The following is an 18,017-nucleotide window of genomic DNA, read 5'->3' as shown; positions in this document are numbered from 1 at the left end:
ATATACACACACATACATACATGCATATATGTACGTATGTATGTATGTATATATATACACATTTATATTTGAGCACGTGTTCTCTCTCTGCCATTTTATTTTATTTTATTTTATTTTATTTTATGATGGACTCTCACTCTGTCACCCAGGCTGGAAGGCAGTGGCGCGATCTTGGCTCACTGCAACCTCCGCCTCCCAGGTTCAAGCAATTCTCCCGCCTCAGCCTCCCAAGTAGCTGGGATTACTGGCACCCGCCATCATGCTGGCTAATTTTTGTATTTTTGTAGAAATGGAGTTTCACCATATTGGCCAGGCTGGTCTCAAACTCCTGACCTCAGGTGATCCACCCTTCTTGGCCTCCCAAAGTGCTGGGATTACAGGCGTGAGCCACCTCGCCCGGCCTCTCTCTGCCTTTCTGTTTTGAGCACGCATGTTCTCTCTCTCTCTTTTCTGAGCACGCATGTTCTCTCTCTTTACCTCTGTCTCTCTTTGTTCCCTCTCTCTCTCTTTCTTTCTTTTGAGCATGCATGCTCTCTCTGTCTCTATTTTGAGCACACATGTTCTTTCTCTTTTTACCTCTCTCTCTCTCTTCATACACATATATTTTTTGAGCACACGTGTTTTCTTTCTCTCTCTGTCTCTATTTTGAGCATGCATGTTCCACTTTTTTTTTTTTTTTTTTTGAGATGGAGTGTCGCTCTGTCACCCAGGCTGGAGTGCAGTGGCGCGACATTGTCTTACTGCAACCTTCACCTCCCAGGTTCAAGCGATTCTCCTGCCTCAGCCTCCCTAGTAGCTGGGATTACAGGGATTACAGGCATCGGCCACCACACCCGGCTAATTTTTTTTTTGTATTTTTAGTAGAGATGGGGTTTCACCATGTTGACCAGGCTGGTCTGGAACTCCTGACCTCAAGTGATCCACCTGCCTCAGCCTCCCAAAGTTCTGGGATTACAGGATGAGCCCCTGCACCCAGCTGATTATTATTAATGTTTTTGAGATAGTGTCTTGCTCTTTAGCCCAGGCTGGAGTGCAGTGGTGCAGTCACAGCTAACTGCAGCCTCCAGCTCCTAGGCTCAAGTGATCCTCCCACCTCAGCCTCCTGAGTAGCTGGGACTACAGGTGTGAGCCACCACACCTGTCCAGATATTTTCTTATTTAAATTTTTCTGAATTTTACAAAGTTTCTAGAATGTATATTGCTTTTATCATTACACACACACACACAATTTATTCCAGTTCATTTGCAGTTTGTATTTTATGCAAGTCAAATTTTTTGCATGAGAAATGCCTGAATCCAAGCATAGTAAACACAATGTACATTTCAAAACAATGCAGAGTGTACAAAATATAGAGCAGAAAGGATGGTTCATTCACACACTCAATAGCTTGGGTTAGGTTCTACAGTGGCAAACAATCACTTTTGTTATAAAGTTAGGAGTACTGGGCCAGTTTAGGGGTGTTGGAACAGCTAAGCATGAAAGAGCAACCAAGTAAACTAAAGACTTCATAATGTACATATTTCTTTGTTTTTGTTTTGTTTTGTCTTGTTTTTTATTTATTTATTTATTTTGAGACAAAGTCTCACTCTGTCGCCCAGGCTGGAGTGCAATGGCACGATCATGGCTCACTGCAGCCTCCACCTCCTGGGTTCAAGCAATTCTCCTGCCTCAGTCTCCCAAGTAGCTGGAATTACAGGCATGCGCCATCACGCCCGGCTAATTTTGGTATTTTTAGTAGAGACAGGGTTTCACCATGTTGGCCAGGCTGGTCTCAAACTGCTGACCTCAGGTGATCCGCCCACCTCGACCTCCCAAAGTGCTGAGATTACAGGCATGAGCCACCGCGCCCAGCCTGTTTTGTTTTTTAGAGACAGGGTCTCACTCTGTTGCCCAGGCTGGAGAGCAGTGGTGCTACCTGCAGCCTGGATCTCCTGGGATCAAGGGATCCTCCTACCTCAGCCTCCCAAGTAGCTGGGGCTACTAGTGCACACCAGCGTGCCTGGCTTATTTTTTATTTTTTGTAGAGACTGAGGTCTTGCTATGTTGCCCAGGCTGCTCTTGAACTTCTGAACCTGGTATGGCTTAGTGTGAAATAACTTTCACAAAAATCCCAACCTGTTTCAACCCAGCCTAAGACAGTGGTGTAGTTCCTTCAGATGGTCAGCTAGGAGGTCCAAGCAGGATAAGGACAAGGAAGGGGCTGACAGAGTGGAAGAGAGACTGAGGGATGAAGGTACCGTGTAGGTCAGGGCACAGGGATAGGGAGAATGAAAGGGTGAAACCGTTGCATGGAGAGGAGGCTGCAATCAGAGAAAGGGACGTTGGAACTAAAGTGGTTCTGAGTGTGACAAGGGCCCAGGGCATAACGTGCAGTTGTGGCATGGGGGATAAGGTCTCCAAAGAGGTACAGCCACTGAGAGGCTGCAATGCTGGCTAGGCTGTACCGTGGACATTGAAGACACCAAGGAGAGTGGCAGGATTTGTGGTGGAGATGAAGGCTAGGGGCCAAGCTACCAAGTTTTCAGTAACTGGAGGGCCAAGGATGACAAAGAGGAGGGGGAGAAGGTGGCAGAGCTGGGCTGCATGACCCTCAAATCAGCAGGGATTTTTTTTTAATTTTTTTTATTTTTACACAAGGATGAAGGAGACATGAATGAGTTGAAACTTGCAAACAGGGTGGACCTTACCTTCAAGGACCCTGGCAGACCCTCTCTGAACAAAACTGGAGACATCTACCAGGAGCAAGGGTGGTCACGGCCATTAGAAGGTGCCCTTCCATGCGGAGTTGTCTTACATCTAAGGCATAGGAATCTCTAAGCTCTGCGAAGACAGGGACCTCATCATCTTGTTCATCAGGCAGGCATGTCATAGCTTATAATAAATGCATATTTATTGGCTGGGCGCGGTGGCTTATGCCTGTAATCCCAGCACTTTGGGAGGACGAGGTGAGCGGATCAACTGAGGTCAGGAGTTCGAGACCAGCCTGGCCAAAGTGGTGAAGCCCCATCTCTATTAAAAATACAGAAATTAGCTGGCCATGTTGGCCCACATTTTTAATCCCAGCTACTCGGGAGGAGGATTGCTTGGACCCAGGATGCAAAGGTTGCAATTAGCCAAGATCGTGCCATTGCACTCCAGCCTGGGTGACAAGATCGAAACTCTGTCTCAAAAAATAAATACATACATATTTATTTATTTATTTTATTTTTGAAGAGTGTGTCTCTCTCTGTCGCCCAGGCTGGAGTGCAATGGCACAGTTATAGCTCACTGCAGCCTTGACTTCCTGGCTCAAGCAATCCTCCCACCTCAGCCTCCCGAGTAGCTGGAACTACAGGTGGACATCACCACACCTGGCCAATTTTTTTTGTAGAGATGGGGTCTCACTATGTTGCTGGTCTCCAACTCCTGGTTTCAAGTGATCCTCCCTCCTAGGCCTCCCAAAGTGCTGGGATTACAGAGGTGAGCCACTTACCTGACCCATAATAAATATTTATTGAACGAACGACTGAATTCACCAATTAATCGCTATTTCCTGATAGCCCACCGGGATCCGCTGGTGCAATGGATAAAGAGCGCAGGCTTTGAGATCAGGCGGATCTGTATTGGGACTGCGGCTCTCAGCCTCCGCTTGTACCTGCTGTGCAGTGAGGACTCCAGGAACTGATGATGAACCGGCACGGTCCTCGGCACGTGGTAAGTTCTCCATAAGTGGGCTCAGTAAAATCCCTCTCCCGGGAAAGCGCCCCACCGTGTTTGGTGGGGTGCCTGGGACGCGAGGATGAGGCTGGGAGTGTGATGAGAAGGGCGGGGATCGGCGAGGACTCCAGGCTGGGGTTGCAGGCCCAGCCAGGGGCGGAGCCTTCTCCGGGTCGGGCGGGGACAGAGCGCTCCCCTGGAGGCACCCAGGGACCTGGCCAGCCGTGCAGCTGCCCAGGCGCTATGGCGAGTGCGGTCAGGGGGTCGAGGCCGTGGCCCCGGCTGGGGCTCCAGCTCCAGTTCGCGGCGCTGCTGCTCGGGACGCTGAGTCCACAGGTGAGAGCCAGGGACCGACGCCAAGTCCCCAAAGTCTGGTCGCGGGGCGCAGGGGGCGGCGTCGCACTTGGGGCGAGGGCGCGGCGGGGCCACGGGGGCACCTCTCCCTCCCTCACGCCTGGGTGGTCCCAACTCGGCCCCAACGGAGTAAAAGCCTCCTGGGTTTGGGGAGCCGCCAGTTGCCCCCAACAAATACCTAGCTGGGGAGATCTGCCAGCGTGGAAAGGCAAGAGTAGACCGAGCACCCCGCCTCTTCAGCAGGGAGAGGTGTAGTCTGGGGGAGGGGGGCACCTGGGCACGAAAGCCAGGCCTCTTAAAACTTCTGGGGATCCTGGCTTCCTTTGAAAATATGATTGACTTCAGGGCCCTCTGCTGAGAAATGAGCCTGCACGCCCAGTTTTGCAATTTCAGAGGCTTTACAATACGGTCCCCTTACCCATGGCTGCACCCCAGGTTCAGAACCTATGGGATAAATGAGCTGGGAGTGTCAGTATCTGCTCCCCCGGTGCCAGGAATAGGAGAGTCTTACAGAAATGCAGCCAGGAGGCAAAAGTCGCCTGGCCTAAGAATCCAGGTGTCCCGCCTAGAACCCCCATGGGGCAAAAGCGATCAGGTAGAGTTAGGCACCTCTCATTCCCAGCTTCCACCTCATGGGTCCACCTCATGGTTGTCAGCTAAGAATGCAAGCCCAGTGTGGCCAGATCGGATGTCTCTGGAAAAATTAGAAATGAGAAAGATTTGAAATCTTGGTTTTTTTGTAGAAATCATCCAATTTTTTAAAAAATTGGCAGCTAATTGAAAAATTTTTAAGCACTAGATGGTCAAACAAAATTCATTTCTGGGCAACCAATCTGCAGCCTCTTCTCCAAACCGTTCTCCCTCCTGCCATGCTGCAGATGACAAAATTGAAGCCCAGAAAGAAAGAGGGGCTAGCAGATAATTTCCTGACCCCCCACTCAACACCAGTGGCCCAGCCCCAAGCCTGAGGGTCCTGAAGCAGGATGTGGCCTTTGTAGGGGTGCGGCTGGGCCACCCGGATGTTAGGCCTCCTGCTGGGAGCTCAGCCTCACCCTGTTTGCTCAAGGAGGGACTGGAGCAGGTGAGTGAGCCCAGGATCGCCAGATGTAAGTACGGGTGGCTCCAGCCCCCCTCCCAAGGGCACCCCCCAGCCTTGGGTCAAGGGACCCACTGGATCCTGGCACCAAAACCAGCTGGGCTGGTTTGGGGAGGCAGAAAGGGGCGTCCCAAAAGAGGTAGACATTGTGGCAGAGGAAAAAGAGGCCAGGCATAGGAATCAGAGGGATGGCAACTCAAGTCCTTCGTTTTGCCACTTATTATCTCTGTGGCTTTATGCCAATGACCTAACCAATGACCTAACTTTCCTGAGCCTCAGTCTCCCTCCTCTGTAGAATGGGAAAACTAATAATACCAGTCTTAGAATGGGTGCAGTGGCTCAAGCTTGTAATCCCAATACTTTGGGAGGCTGAGGCAGGAGGATCGCTTGAGACCAGGAGTTCCAGACCAGCCTAGACAACATAGCAAGACCCCATCTCTACAAAAAAATACAAAAATTAGCCAGGTGTGATGACACACACCCGTAGTCCCAACTACTTGGGAGGCTGAGGTGTGAGGATCAGCTGAGCCCAGGGGTTTGAGGCCACAGTGAGCTATGACTATGCCACTTCATTCCAGCCTGGGCAATAGAGCAAGACCCTGTCTTATATTAAAACAACAAGAACAATAACAAAAAGAAACAAAACAAACAATGAAGTCATTTTGTAAAGGCCTTTAGTCTTCTTTGGAAAACCAGAATGAATTGAGGAAGGAGGTAAGTAATTGGGAATTTAGATACATTGGGAGCCAAAACCTCCCCTCGGAACCCCCCAGCTCCCACTATAACCCCTCTCTAGGGTCAAAGAGATGATGAGTGACACCAGCACGTTCCCCGATCACCCTTCCTCCCCTGCTGCATCCCCATCTGGGGGAAGGGGAGTCATGGCCAGCCCTGCTTGGGACAGGAGCAAAGGGTGGTCCCAGACCCCTCAGAGAGCTGACTTTGTCTCTACCCCCTTGCAGGTTCATACTCTCAGGCCAGAGAACCTCCTGCTGGTGTCCACCTTGGATGGAAGTCTCCACGCACTAAGCAAGCAGACAGGGGACCTGAAGTGGACTCTGAGGGATGGTGAGCAAGAGGTGGTCCCTCCTCCCTCCTTGGGCCCATAGATTGGTGAAGGGGGAGTCACTGTGGCATAGAGAATAAGAACATGGGCTCTAGAATCCAATAAGCTGGTATCTACAGGCAGCTTCACTGCTTACCAGCTGTGTGGCCTTGAGAAACTCACCTTACCTCCCTGATCCTCAACATCCTCATCTGTAAAATGGGGCAAAGGATATGACCCTATCTGACAGAGTTTTTGGGAAGATGGCATTACATTCACACCAAGTGCTTGACATCACAGTCATGCCATAGCTCAGTGAATATGAGCTGTGCTTTTCAGTGGAGTCTGGAGGGAACTGCTTATGTTCTGTGTCCCTGTCCCTGCAGATCCCGTCATCGAAGGACCAACGTACGTCACGGAGTAAGTGAACCTGGGGCCTTTTAAGGAGGAGGCTTCTGGGAGATGTGGGACTCATAGTTGTCTGGAGAGAGTTTGTATGTGGGGCAGGGACATGTTGGAAGTAAGGGAAGAGAATTGGCTCTGGATGTGATATAGGGGAGGGTCTTGGAGCCCCATGATGTTTCCTACAAGAACAGGCTCCTAGTAGCTGAGAAATTGGAAGGAATTTGGGGCCTTCATGAAACCAGGGGGCAAGAACCCATTGGTCTCCTTGTTTCTCTCTGCTCCACAGAATGGCCTTTCTCTCTGACCCAGCAGATGGCAGCCTGTACATCTTGGGGACCCAAAAACAACAGGGATTAATGGTTTGTATCCCATGGTGTTCGGGAATGGGTGAGAGCCAGGGCTTTCGTCAGCTGGAGCACTGAGAGGTGGAGAGGCAGTATGGTCAGTATCTCCTGTCCTGCAGAGGATATAAGTCAGGACTCAGCACATTGTGAGAAGGCTATCTGAGGGACCTGTTGAAAGGGTGGTAAGGGGAGGTCTGGCTGTGTCTGCAGGGCAATCTGACTATCAAGCTGGAGGTATCCCAGGGCCTTTTCCAGGACTCTGAGGGCTTTAAAGAGAAATGTATATACCAGTTAGCTTTTGCTAAATAAAAATCAACCCAAAACTCAAGAGCTCAAAACTAAAACATCACTTAAATTTATTCAACTCAGAATTTGGTGAGATGACAATTTAGGTTGGGCTCAGCACAGTGGTTCTTCTGCTGGTCTTGACTGAACTTGTTCATGCATGTGTGGTCAGCTGCTAGTCAACTGGATGGCTGTGTTTCTGAAAGTTGGTTGGTAGTTGGTTGGCTTTTGGCAGGGGTGGCTGGGCCATATGTCTCTTATCCCTAGCAGGCAAGCCTAGGCTTGTTCACATGATATCAACAAGGGACCCCAAAGCAGCAATACATAAGCACTTTTCAAGCTTCTGTTTGTGTCACATTTGCTAATGGCTCATCAGCCAAAGCAGGTCACATGGCCAAGCTGAGAATCCAGTGGTGAAAAAACAGATTCCATCTCTTTATGGAAGGAGCTGAAAACTCACTGTGTGAAGGGACACAGACACAGACATGAATACAAGATGAAAAGCAATCTGTGGCCATTTTTTGCAATCTTCCACATCAGGACTCTGAATGGGGTGGAATGTGCTTTGTCGGAATTCCTTTTTTTTTAATTTAAACAAATTTTTTAAAGACAGCATCTCATTATGTGTCCAGGCTGGAGTGCAGTGGTACGATCGCAAGGCTCACTGCAGCCTCGAACTCCTGGCCTCAAGCAATCCTCGCACCTCAGTATCCTGAGTAGCTGGAACTACAGGTACACACCACCACACCCAGTTCTTTGTCAGAATTCTAACCATGTCAGGGGAAGCCTGCTAGAAAAGTCTTAAGTATATGATTTAGGAAGGTGAAGTGATAAGAAATTTTAGTGTGTCAATCAGGCAAGGTCTCAGCTGCAAACACATGGCATACTCAAATAGAATAGTTTGAGGACATTTTGTTAAAAGTGTGAGCAGAGTATAGGAAACCACAAGGGATAGTGCAGTATATTAGTTCATTCTTGCATTGTTATAATAAAAAAAAACCTCAGACTGGGTAATTTATAAGAAAGGAGGTTTCATTGACTCATGGTTCTACAGGCTGTACAAGAAGTGTAGTAGCTTCTGCTTCTGGAGAGACCTCAGGAAACTTACAATCACGGCAGAAGGCATGAAGGGGAAGCAGGCACGTCTTACATGCCCAGAGCAGGAGCAAGAGAGAGAAAGGGAGGAGGTGCCACCCACTTTTAAACAACCAGATCTCGTGAGAACTCTATTACAAGAACAGCACTGGCTGGGCATGGTGGCTTATGCCTGTAATCCCAGCACTTTGGGAGGCTGAGGTAGGCAGATCGCCTGAGGTTAGGAGTTTGAAACCAGTCTGGCCAACATGGTGAAACCCCGTCTCTACCAAAAAATACAAAAATTAGCCAGGTGTGGTGGCACGTGCCTGCAGTCCCAACTGCTTGGGAGGCTGAGGCAGAAGAATCGTTTGTACCTGGGAGGCAGAGGTTGCAGCGAGCCAAGACCGCACCACTGCACTCCAGCCTGGACAACAGAGTGATACCATGTCTCCAAAAAAAAAAAAAAAAAAAAGAATAGCACCAAATGGAAAGATCTGGCCCCACGATCCAATCACCTCCCACCAGGCCCTACCTCTAACATTGGGGATTGCAATTCAACAAGTGATTTGTGTAGGGACACAAATCCAAAACATATCATGCAGTATCCTTTGGTTTGTGACAGTGGGGTGACATTATCAGCCCTAATTCTGGAGGCTGGGGAGGGAGCAGCTACCACAGCCTGGAGCTGGAGAGAGCTGTCCCGAGAGCACCACCCGATGGGACCTCAGGGCTTCGGTAGAGGAACACAGCCAGCCCGTGAGGACTTTGTGACAAGGACAGCAGGGCATACTCTGATCTCACCCTGTCCCCATTATCCAAACCCAGCAGGAAGCTAGAGCACATGGTGCCCACAGACATAACCCAGACAAGTCCAGCTTTGGGGAGAAAGCAGAGTAGAGAAGGGTGGAGGATGGAGCTCCACTCCTAGCCAGCATCAGGCCATGGTCTCCTTTATTCTAGAACAACTCCTTCACTTCTGTGAGTCTCTCATGGCTGTTGACAGTTTTGAAATATTCATGTGAGTTGTTTTGGATTTTTGGAATTAAACTCCCCACTTGATGTGCGTGCGGCTTTTGTTTGTTTGTTTGTTTCATTTTATTTTGTTTAGAGACAGAGTCTCACTCTATTGCCACGGCTGGAGTGCAGTGGCACAATCATAGCTCTGCAGCCTTGAACTCCTGGACTTAAGCGATCCTCCTGCCTCAGACTCACAAGTAGCTGGGACTACAGGCACATGCCACCATATTCAGCAATTTTTTTTTTTTTTTTCTGTAGAGACGAGGTCTCACCGTGTTGCCCACGCTGGTCTTGAATTCCTGGGCCCAAGCGATCCTCCTGCTTCAGCCTCCCAATGTGCTGGGAGTATAGGCATGAGCCACCATGCCTGCCCCAGTGCAAGTTTTCGAGGAGGTGGTCAGGTCAGGCCGAGAGCAAGTGGCTCACATGATACCTTGACACTGGGTGTGGGAATTTCTGCATTTCCTCAAGAGGCTGTGTAGCAAAATGATTCAGTGTGCTGGCTCTGGAGCCTGACTGCCTGGGTTCAAGGCCAGGCTCTGCCATTTAGTAGCTGTGTGACATTAGCCAAGTTACATGGCCTCTCCAAGCCCCAGTTTCCTTACCTGAAAAGTGGAAATGATAGTAATACCTGTTAATTGGTTGCTATGGAAACGGGCTCACCTGGCACAGTGAGCACTGTGTGTTTCTGCTCTTACTCCTTCCTGTAAATTTTCCGTCTCCTAGAAACTGCCATTCACCATCCCTGAGCTGGTTCATGCCTCTCCCTGCCGCAGCTCTGATGGGGTCTTCTACACAGGTGAGCATCTCTTCAGCCTTTGGGGTCCAGGTTCAGCCAGCAGAGGCAGGGATCTAAGTCGTGATGGCTAATTAGGCACAAGAGTGGCGGGGCCACACCTCTTCCCATGCCAGCTTGAGAGCTAACACACTTTCCACCTCCACAGGCCGGAAGCAGGATGCCTGGTTTGTGGTGGACCCTGAGTCAGGGGAGACCCAGATGACACTGACCACAGAGGGTCCCTCTACCCCCCGCCTCTACATTGGCCGAACACGTGAGTTGGGCCCCAGCTGTTCCTCAAGCTCTGGGCAGCCTCCCCTTTTGCTCTGCTGAGATCTAGCTGTGGCTAACCAAGTTGAATTCAGGACAGTCAGTCTGTTAGTCATCAACAAACATTCTACAGAGCACTGAACTAGGAGCCAGGAATAGAGCTGTAAACAAGACAGCTCCAGTCTCTGCCACTGTGATGTTCACAGGCTTCCAGGTCTCTAGGCTGTGTGCTCAGGAAACCCCCACTCCTACAAGATAAATGGCCCCTGGGGTTGGAGGGAGCATCATATGGACGTTCCTGGTAATCTTGCTTCTGGGATCCCCAGAGTATACGGTCACCATGCATGACCCAAGAGCCCCAGCCCTGCGCTGGAACACCACCTACCGCCGCTACTCAGCGCCCCCCATGGATGGCTCACCTGGGAAATGTGAGTTCCACCTTTCTCTGGTCCCATCTTGGAGCAAGGTCCCCAACCCAGGGAACCCTGAACAGCATCCATGACCAATTCCCAGCCACATTTCGACCCACTTGACCTCCCCAGGGACCCCATATACTAAATGGCACACCCCTGATGGCTGACCCCAAGTGACTCCCTCAACACCCAGACTGACCCTCCTGAACCCTGGCCAATCCCTCAACCTCCTAACTCTTCTATACTCCAAGTGGCCCCAACCGGGTAACCCTGGATGACTTCCCACATCCAGAGTGACCCCAAACAGCCCCTAAGCAATCTCTGTGTGTCCTAACTGACCCCTATATATAACCCCTGAAAGCTAACCCTAAGTAGCCTCTTCCATAGACTGACTCCCCAGGTGACCCCAACCACTCCCCACCATTTTTTGTGAGATGGGGTCTCACTCTGTCACCCAGGCTGGAGTGCAGTACTGTGATCACAGCTTACCGTAGCCTCCAACTCCTGGGCTGAAGTGATCCCCTATCCTCAGCCCCCTGAATAGCTGGGACTGCAGATGTGTACCACCAAGCCTGGCTCATCTTTTAATTTTTGTGTAGAGATGGGGTCTTGCTATGTTGCCCAGGCTGGTCTCAAACTCCTGGGCTTAAGTAATCCTCCTGTCTTGGCTTCCCAAAGTGCTGGGATTACGAGCATAAGCCACCACACCTGGCCCACCCCCTTGATATTATGACTGATACCCAACTGCCTGAGTGACCTTACAGGTGCCCCAAGGCCCCCTCAAGCCCTGATTCCATCATTCTGCATGAGACCCTACACAGGTCACCTCAGCAGAGGTGAGGTCACCTACTCGCCCCAACTGACCCCTCTCACACTCTAAGTGACTCCCAAGTGACCCGAATGCCTCCAGGCCACCCTGATTGATCCATCCCAGGTGACCATATGTTGACCATGAGCAATACCCCACCATCCTAAGTGACCCAAACTGACTCCCACACATCTGAGTCACCTTTGAATGACCCTGACTGATGGCCTCGTTTTCAAAGTGACTCCCTGAACTCCAACAAACATTCTCATGTCCAGATAACCCTCCATGTGATCTCCACACACCAGACTGACCCCTCACCCAGAGGGCACACCCTTGGACCCTCTTAGGAGAGCTTCCAACCACATCTCCCCAGCCACCTTTCTCGGCAGACATGAGCCACCTGGCGTCCTGCGGGATGGGCCTGCTGCTCACTGTGGACCCAGGAAGCGGGACGGTGCTGTGGACACAGGACCTGGGCGTGCCTGTGATGGGCATCTACACCTGGCACCAGGACGGCCTGCGCCAGCTGCCGCATCTCACGCTGGCTCGAGACACTCTGCATTTCCTCGCCCTCCGCTGGGGCCACATCCGACTGCCTGCCTCAGGCCCCCAGGACACAGCCACCCTCTTCTCTACCTTGGACACCCAGCTGCTGTAGGTGTTCGTGCCTGGGGCCCAGGGAGGGAGCCATCTGGGAGTGTCGCAACCTGGGTCTGATGGCCAGGCGAGATGTTCAGCTGTGACACACCAGTACCGCTGAACCAGGGGTCAAAACATTTCAAATTGGTTACTTACCCAACTGGTTGGTAAATAACCAGTGTCCTCTGCTGCCCTCCAAGTGTCCCCGGGACCCCCTGGGTAGCCCCCACTGTTCAGCAACTCATAGGGTAAGATCTGGCCTAGGAGGGTGTATTAGTCTGTTTCATGCTGCTGATAAAGACATACCCAAGACTCGGCAATTTACAAAAGAAAGAGGTTTAATTGGACTTTCAGTTCCACGTGGCTGGGGAAGCCTCACAATCATGGCAGAAAGCAAGCAGGAACAAGTCACATCTTACGTGGATGGCGGCAGGCAAAGAGAGAAGCTTGTGCAGGGAAATTCCCCCTTATAAAACCATCAGATCTTGTGAGACTTATTCACTATCACAAGAACAGCATGGGAAAGACCTCATGATTCAATTACCTCCCACCGGGTCCCTACCACAACCCATGGAAATTCAAGATGAGATTTTGGTGGGGACACAGCCAAACCATATCAGAGGGGGACTCCAGGTCTTAACCTGTTCTGGTTGGTAGGTGCTGTGCCTTATGGATTGTTAAATACTTTAAATAACAACCTTATTTAACTTACCTTATTTAACAACTTATTTAAGGTATTATTGCATCTAATATCTTAGTGTCCCCATCTTGATAAACCAGTAGACAGCTTGGGAAAATCAGGGATCATCTATTCATTCAATTCATTCTGCAAATATTAATTGAGCACTTACTGTGTGCCAGTCTCACTAGAGTCAGGGAGTACAATAGCAAATAACCCAGCCATTGTTCCTGCCTCAGGAACCCGAGTCTAATGGGAGAGACAGATATGTGAAGAGACTATTGCAACCTGATACGATAAAGGATGAGATGAAAGTAGTATAAGATGCCATGGGAATGTATAGGAAGAGTACCCACATCAAGACTGGGGACAGGAGGCAGTCATGGAAAGCTTCCTAGAGGAAGGAACATCTAAATTGAAACCTAAAAAATGAATAGGAAATGAGAGAGATGAGAGAGCATAGAATTCAGGGAACAGGAAAAAATTAAATAAGACTGAAATACAGACCTGAGAAAGGAGTAGAGTCTGAGATTATAAGCTAAGAAGAGATCTTGTAGGATCATTTAAAGGGCTTGGACATTTTCTCCTAAAGTTAAAAAGTCACTGGAGAGTTTTAAGGAAGGAAGTGATTTAATCATATTTTCATTTTAGAAAGAATATCTTAGAATGGTATATGGAAAGAAGTGGACCATTCATGGAATATTGATTTGTTCAGGCAAGAAATGAAGATACTTTATACTAGAGCAGAAACTAGAGAGAGGAAAATAGGTGGAGTGTAAGATATATTAGAAGGAAGAACTAGTAAAAATTTGGTGATTAGGGAGTTTGACGATTGTGAGCAAGGAGTCAAAGATCATGCTCAGGTTTCTAGAAGCACGTGGGTACTGTCATTTTCAGAGGCAGGGAACACTAGAGGAGGTGGGGGAGAATAAGGAGGAAGAAGTAAAGGATGATGTAATGAGTTTATATTTAGAAAATTGAGCTCTTGAAAGAGGTCTGGGTTAGACATAGATTTGAAATCATGACTATAGAACATGTATCAGCTAGCTTTAGCTGCATAACAAATTGCCCCAAAACAGAGAACTTAAAAAACAACAGTTTATTATTTTTCAAGATTCTGTGGGTCAGCTGGGGTGGGTTGTTTTTCTGCAGTCTGCTCATGGCTTGGTTGAGTCTGGAGAATCTAGGATGGCCTCACTCACCTATCTCATAGTTGATGGACTATCTGACCTATGGGGGATTAAAGAGATCTCTCACACCCCAGCAGGCTAGCCTGGGTTTTCTCCCACGGTGGTCTCAGGGTCTAAAGAAAAATGCATAAGGAAGCCTGAAGGCACAAGCACTTTTCAAGCCTCTACTTATGTCACATTTGCTGTTGTCTAATTGATTAAAGCAAGTCTCATGGCTAAGCCGAGTCAATGTGAGAGGGAAATATACAAGGGCATGAGTACCTTGATAACTGAAACTACCCATCACCAGCATTCATTCTTCTCTTCTTTTTCTTCTCTCCCGCTAGAATGACGCTGTATGTGGGGAAGGATGAAACTGGCTTCTATGTCTCTAAAGCACTGGTCCACACAGGAGTGGCCCTGGTGGTAAGAAGTGGTCTCTGAATGGGCTGGAAAGAGGATGAACGGGAGAAGAACCTCCCTCACTCATGGCTCTCCATCTTCTGCCATAGCCTCGTGGACTGACCCTGGCCCCCGCAGATGGCCCCACCACAGATGAGGTGACACTCCAAGTCTCAGGAGAGCGAGAGGGCTCACCCAGCACTGCTGTTAGATACCCCTCAGGCAGTGTGGCCCTCCCAAGCCAGTGGCTGCTCATTGGTGAGATCCTCTGGCTCAAATTGGGAGTAGATGAAGATAAAGAACCTGTGAGCCCAGCTTGAGCTGGAAAGCTAAGGTCCCCTTCAGCCTGATGACTTTTGCCCCCCACCTTAGGACACCACGAGCTACCCCCAGTCCTGCACACCACCATGCTGAGGGTCCATCCCACCCTGGGGAGTGGAACTGCAGAGACAAGACCTCCAGAGAATACCCAGGCCCCAGCCTTCTTCTTGGAGGTCAGTGCTGGAAGGGGAGAGAAGGGGGATAGGGAGGCCCCAGCAGATGGGGGAATAGCCCTTGGATCTTTTCCTCAGGCTGCTAAGAATAACAGTCGGGGGTGGGTCAATTGACCTCACACAATTTCCCAGACTTTTTGTTGGGAACAACAAAACTTTTTGTTGTCGTTGTTGTTGTCACTGCCAGAAACACGTTAGAAGTGTTAAAAAGTGGCTGGGCAGGTGATTCATGCTTATATTCTCAGCACTTTGGGAGGTCAATGTGGGAGGATGGATGGCTTGAGGTCAGGAGTTTGAGACCAGCCTGGGTAATATAGCAAGACCCCATCTCTACAAAAATAAAAAATAAAAAATTAGTGGGGAATGGTTGTGTGCATCTGTAGTCCCAGCTACTCAGGAGGCTGAGGTGGGAGGATTGCTCGAGCCCAAGAGTTTGAGGCTGCAGTGAGCTATGGTCACACCACTGCACTGTATAACATAGTGAGACCCTGTCTCAAAAAAAAAAAAAAGACATTATTTAAATCATGAAACGTAGGTCACATTTTCTTTATTCTTCTTCAGCGTAAAAATTGTAAAATATTCATTGAAAACAAAAACTATAAAAGCATGTGCTCCTGGGAGAGGTTTGGACCAAAATCGCTAGTAAGTAGCTCAAGGTTAGAAGGAACAGCCATGGCCTAGAGCAATAATTCTCAAATCCAGTTGCTCATCAGAATCACCTGGGAGCCCACTCCAGCACTAATGCGTTTAGGATCTCTGGAGGTGGAAGTCTATATTTTTAGTGACATTCCAAGAGTACCTGTATTTTTTAGTGACATCCCATGAAATGCTGGTCATTGGGTAGGTTTAGAAAACCGTTCTTCTGGGCAACATGATGTTTCAGCACTGTGGAGAGTGCCATGTTTCCCACCAAACACAGACCACTCACTGCCCCTTCAGCTAAGCCCAGCCCTGTGCTGGGTGATGAAGAAAAGTTAAGGGTTCCCTGGTGGAAGGCGGTGCTAAAAGTGAAGGGCCCTTTATCCCCAGCTATTAAGCCTGAGCCGAGAGAAACTTTGGGACTCCGAGCTGCATCCAGAAGAAAAAACTCCAGACTCTTACTTGGGGCTGGGACCCCAAGACCTGCTGGCAGCTAGCCTCACTGCTGTCCTCCTGGGAGGGTGGATTCTCTTTGTGATGAGGCAGGTAGGCCCACCGCCCTGACCTCAGGTCTATCTGGGGAGAACGCTGCTTCTCCCCTCTGAGACCACTCAGCAACTCTCTCCCTCTACCCAGCTCTGACTTTGCCCCCTGCCTCCCTCCCAGCAGCTCCCCAGGCCCCTGCGATCTTGCTCTGTAAGTTCATGCTGCCTGGTGAGGCCATCTCAGTCACAGATACTGGGCCCATCACGGGGCAGGGCGTGGCCAGGACAAAGCTCTCTTAGGCTCTCATGTTACAGCAGCAGCCACAGGTGGTGGAGAAGCAGCAGGAGACCCCCCTGGCATCTGCAGACTCTGCTCACATCTCCCAGGATGCCCAGTCCCTGCACTCGGGGGCCACCCGGAGGAGCCAGAAGAGGTTTCAGAGTCCCTCAAAGCAAGCCCAGCCACTCGACGACCCTGAAGGTGAGCCTGAGTGAACAAGACAGGGCAGTCAGGAACAGAGAAAAGCAAGGGGCAGATTTAACTGCAAAGCTGGTTTATTAAAAGCCACTATAGTGGGGTGGTTAGGTCTACATGAATTAAGAAGTGTTTTGAGTAGAGCCTGCTACGTAATTGAGCACTCTAGGAGTGTCTGCTGTCATTTTTTCATCATTATTTTTTTGGAGACAGGATCTTGCTCTGTTGCCCAGGCTGGAGTGCAGTGGCACAATCATAGCTCACTGCAGCCTCAAGCTCCTGGGCTCAAGAAATCCTCCCTCCTCAGCCTCTCAAGTAGCTGTGACTACAGGCATAAACCACCATGCCCAGCTAGTTTTAAAGTTTTGTTTTGTTTTGTTTTGTTTTGTTTTGTTTTGCAGAGATTGGGTCTCGCTATGTTACCCAGGCTGGTCTTGAACTGATGTCCTCTAGTGATCCTCCCACCTTAGTCTCCCAAAGTGCTGGGATTACAGGCATGAGTCACCATGCCCAGCTCATTATTGTATTATTATTTTCAAGGAACCTGGGTGTAGATAAAACTGGGTATAGATCTAAGGCTGTTCTCTGTTTACCTCTTTTGAGCTCAGTTTTTTCATTTGTCAAATGGGAATAATAACATCCAGTTCATTACATCATCTCATCATGAGAAGTCACAATCATTATTATTAAATAATACTTAGGTAATATTAATATTCATGTTAAAATGATGTTATATTTGGAAACAATAATAGTAAACGACCTTTGTACAATTTAGTACCTTTTATTTTTTAAACACTTATCTTTTCTCAATTTAGTCTTCTAAAGACTAAAGCCCTTTTAGGTTGGGCATGGTGGCTTACACCTGTAATCCCAGAACTTTCAGAGGCCAAGGTGGGGATTGCTTAAGGCCAGGAGTTCGAGACCAGCCTGGGCAACATAGGGAGCCCTTGTCTCTACAAATAATACAAACAATTCGCTGGGCGTGGTGGTGTGCACCTGCAGTCCCAGCTACTCAGAAGGCTAAGGCAGGAGGATCGCTTGAGTCCAGAAGGTCGAGGCTGCAGTGAGCTGTGAATCTTTCAAGGTTCCTCTGGCATCTGGAATGTTCCAGGGGCTTCTTGCATGCCTTTACCAATCAGCCCAGGCTACTTCTGCTTGATTGGCTCTGGGCTGGCTCATGTTTTTGGTTGTCTTTGTGAACTTGTGCTGGCACCTTCTAGTCACTGCTCAAGCCACTTCCTCATACCTTGGCCCCACCCTGCCATCACTTTCTCAGGCGGAAGTCTATGCCACACTTGGCTTGATACTCCAGTGCTGTTCGCAATGTCCGCCTCTGTGGTCATTGTGCCTTAGCCCAGAGGAAAACAGCTCGCCTTCCTCAGGGGTCAGCTCTTTTAGAGGGCCCTGCAGCAGGATTTCCTGAGCCCTGAGCTGTTGTAGTTTTTG

General features: G+C 49.3%; 1 protein-coding gene across 1 annotated transcript in view; it reads left to right on the top strand.

Moving 5' to 3' along the window:
• Positions 1-3,479: 3,479 nt before the first annotated feature.
• Positions 3,480-18,017, top strand: part of ERN2 (endoplasmic reticulum to nucleus signaling 2) — a 23,285-nt gene continuing 8,747 nt past the window's right edge. Inside the window, exons 1-13 of the mRNA XM_003813701.6 lie at positions 3,480-4,033; positions 6,110-6,215; positions 6,579-6,612; positions 6,884-6,956; positions 10,047-10,119; positions 10,265-10,372; positions 10,695-10,796; positions 11,979-12,243; positions 14,424-14,502; positions 14,589-14,736; positions 14,851-14,972; positions 16,002-16,157; positions 16,412-16,577. Coding sequence (XP_003813749.1) covers positions 3,797-4,033; positions 6,110-6,215; positions 6,579-6,612; positions 6,884-6,956; positions 10,047-10,119; positions 10,265-10,372; positions 10,695-10,796; positions 11,979-12,243; positions 14,424-14,502; positions 14,589-14,736; positions 14,851-14,972; positions 16,002-16,157; positions 16,412-16,577 — 1,669 coding nt within the window. The 5' untranslated portion in view covers positions 3,480-3,796. The remainder of the gene's footprint in view (positions 4,034-6,109; positions 6,216-6,578; positions 6,613-6,883; positions 6,957-10,046; positions 10,120-10,264; positions 10,373-10,694; positions 10,797-11,978; positions 12,244-14,423; positions 14,503-14,588; positions 14,737-14,850; positions 14,973-16,001; positions 16,158-16,411; positions 16,578-18,017) is intronic.

This window comes from Pan paniscus, chromosome 18, assembly GCF_029289425.2.
Source record: "Pan paniscus chromosome 18, NHGRI_mPanPan1-v2.0_pri, whole genome shotgun sequence".
NCBI classification, from domain to species: Eukaryota; Metazoa; Chordata; class Mammalia; order Primates; family Hominidae; genus Pan; species Pan paniscus.
The sequence above is the reverse complement of the archived record's forward strand: the minus strand, read 5'-3'. Positions and strand labels throughout refer to the sequence as shown.